General features: G+C 38.1%; 1 protein-coding gene across 1 annotated transcript in view; it reads right to left on the bottom strand.

Moving 5' to 3' along the window:
- Window positions 1–2,514, bottom strand: part of LOC107697879 (probable phospholipid-transporting ATPase IIA) — a 66,739-nt gene that overhangs the window by 18,096 nt on the left and 46,129 nt on the right. Inside the window, exon 19 of the mRNA XM_016498723.1 lies at window positions 2,231–2,329. Within this exon, the coding sequence (XP_016354209.1) occupies window positions 2,231–2,329 (99 nt within the window). The remainder of the gene's footprint in view (window positions 1–2,230; window positions 2,330–2,514) is intronic.

The raw sequence follows: 2,514 nt of genomic DNA, 5'->3' as shown, positions 1-2,514 counted from the left end.
TGAGCGAGATGCTAACAGTCTAATCAGATTCAATGATCTATGCTAAGCTACAGCTAAAAGTGCTACCGCCAGACCCGGAGATCGGCTGAATGGATTAGAAAATGGTAAAACTCAACTGCTTAACTCTAGGGGAGTTGGAAAATGAGCCCATTTTCAAAAACAGTGGAGTGTTCCTTTAATGCGCGAGTCATTCAGTCATTCATTCAACCGATTCGTTCAAACAGCTGATCCATTCAAGAATGAAAAAAGTTACTGTCTTTATGAATTGGTCATTGAATCATTGACACACTAGATTCGTTCAAATGGCTGATTCATTCAAGAATGAAGTAAGTGACGGTCTTTACAAATGGGACATTGAATCATTGATTCACTCGATTCATTCAAAAATCTGATTCATTCAGAAATGAAGCAAGTGACTTTATGAATGGGTCACTGAATCATTGACTCACAAGATCCATTCAAATGGCTGATTCATTCGGTAACGAAACAAGTGACTATCTTTATGAATGGGTCATTGAATCATTAACTCACTCGATTTGTTCAAACGGCTGATTCATTCAAGAACGAAGCAAGGGACTGTTATTATGAATGGGTCATTGAATCACTGACTCACTTGATTCGTTCAAACAGCTGATTCATTCAGTAACGAAAGACCGCTGTGTGTTGCTCAAAGACAAACAACAGTTCTGCTGTGGCATTATTAGAATTATTTTCATTCACGAAACTGAGCAAAAACAGACAATATTCCAAAACCAATTTTGGACACATAAATCCATCCAAAACTCCTCGCCAACAGAGAGGATGTTTTCTAATCGGCGGACATTCGCACCAAAGCAATTCATCTGTCAATTTCAAATACACCAGACCTCAATCTGGATGCCATTTGTGTCCAGGAGGAAGTCAATCCAGATGCCGCTTCGATCTGCAGGGAACGAGGTGCCTGTTTTCATGTTGTGCCAGCCATTGTCTTCTGTTTCCAGGAACTGCTGCTGCGAGGAAGATTCAGCCTTCCTCTTTCTGTGGCAGCACGGCACATGGGAACTCCACAAGAGCTCATAGAGTCAGGTTTCACAGAGAAAGGGCACAGGGAGGCTTCAGGAAGCTACTTTCCCTGTTTGGTTCAATGAAGGCTACTAAACTCAATCAAGCTTTGGAGTCCATTTGTGTTGGAGACATTTGGGTGTGAGACAAGATTTATTGAGCTAGTACACTACTGTTCAAAAGTTACTGTTTATAGTTTTATTTAGCAAGGACACATTAAATTGATCAAAATTTACAGTAAAGACATTTATAATGTTACAAAAGGTTTATTTTTCAAATAAATGCTGAGAATCCTGAAAAAAACAATGTATCACACTTCCCACAAAAAAATTAAGCAGCACAACTGTTTTTAACATTGATAATAATAGTTAACATTAATATAAATGTTTCTTTAGCAGCAAATTAGCATATTAGACTGATTTCTGAAGGATCATGTGACACTGAAGACTGGAGCAATGATGCTGAAAATTCAGCTTTGATCACAGGAATAAATTACATTTTAAAATATATTCAAATAGAAAACCGTTATTTTAAATTGCAATAATATTTCACATTATTACAGTTTTTACTGTATTTTTGATCAAATAAATGCACCCTTGGTGAGAAGACCTCTTTCTAAAACATTATAAATCCTACTCACCCCAAACCTTTGAACAGTAGTGTATATTTCTGACCGATAATGTCTCTGATAATTTTGGTCAAGGAGGTCTATAATATTGGTTAGCATTCCCATTCATCTCAATGGCAACTACTCAACTGCCATCGTTGCTCATGGGCTCTCATTTACAGATTTTTTTCTCCTGAAATGACATCCTGAAACACTGTTTGTCTGATGGCACCTAAATAACAAGCACACCCAAACCCTTTACTAGAGGCCATCCAAAAAAATACAAGTCTTTTCACATTAAGCACCTTGAGAAAGAATAGGGCACAGTTAAAATATCTACTACAACATAATGAAAGATTTGCAACCCGAAAATAAGCGTTGCTCATTTTTTCCTGCACAGATCCTCGAGCTTGTTTAAGGACCTAGAGCCTGTTTCTACAGGTCAGAGAGAAACTGGGATATATTTTTCTGGTGCAAGAAACCTTGTTACTTAACCTCAGGGGGAAATAAATCATTATAGAAGAATAAGATATGACCTATTTAAAAATAATGGTTGAAATATGTAGTCTAGAGAGGACTTACAGGCCTGAACACGTGGATGTCCTGATTGCGGGTCACTAGATGGGCGTTTTTGGCTGTGCAGGTTGCAGTCTCTAATTTGTCCCCGGTCAGCATCCAAACCTGGACAAAGAACAGGTTTAGTTAAATTAGGCTTGACATTGATGTACCCAAGCACACGTGTTAACACTAGGGATGTGCGGGTCTAGTCGACTAGTCGACTAAACGGTACAGCTCCTACTAGTCGACACTGAAAACAATAGTCAATTACACGACAGAAAAAAGAACAAAAAAAAAAAACAGGGTTT

Source organism: Sinocyclocheilus anshuiensis, unplaced genomic scaffold, assembly GCF_001515605.1.
Source record: "Sinocyclocheilus anshuiensis isolate Anshui unplaced genomic scaffold, SAMN03320099.WGS_v1.1 scaffold78, whole genome shotgun sequence".
NCBI classification, from domain to species: domain Eukaryota; kingdom Metazoa; phylum Chordata; class Actinopteri; order Cypriniformes; family Cyprinidae; genus Sinocyclocheilus; species Sinocyclocheilus anshuiensis.
This window is presented reverse-complemented; position numbering and strand designations above follow the sequence as displayed.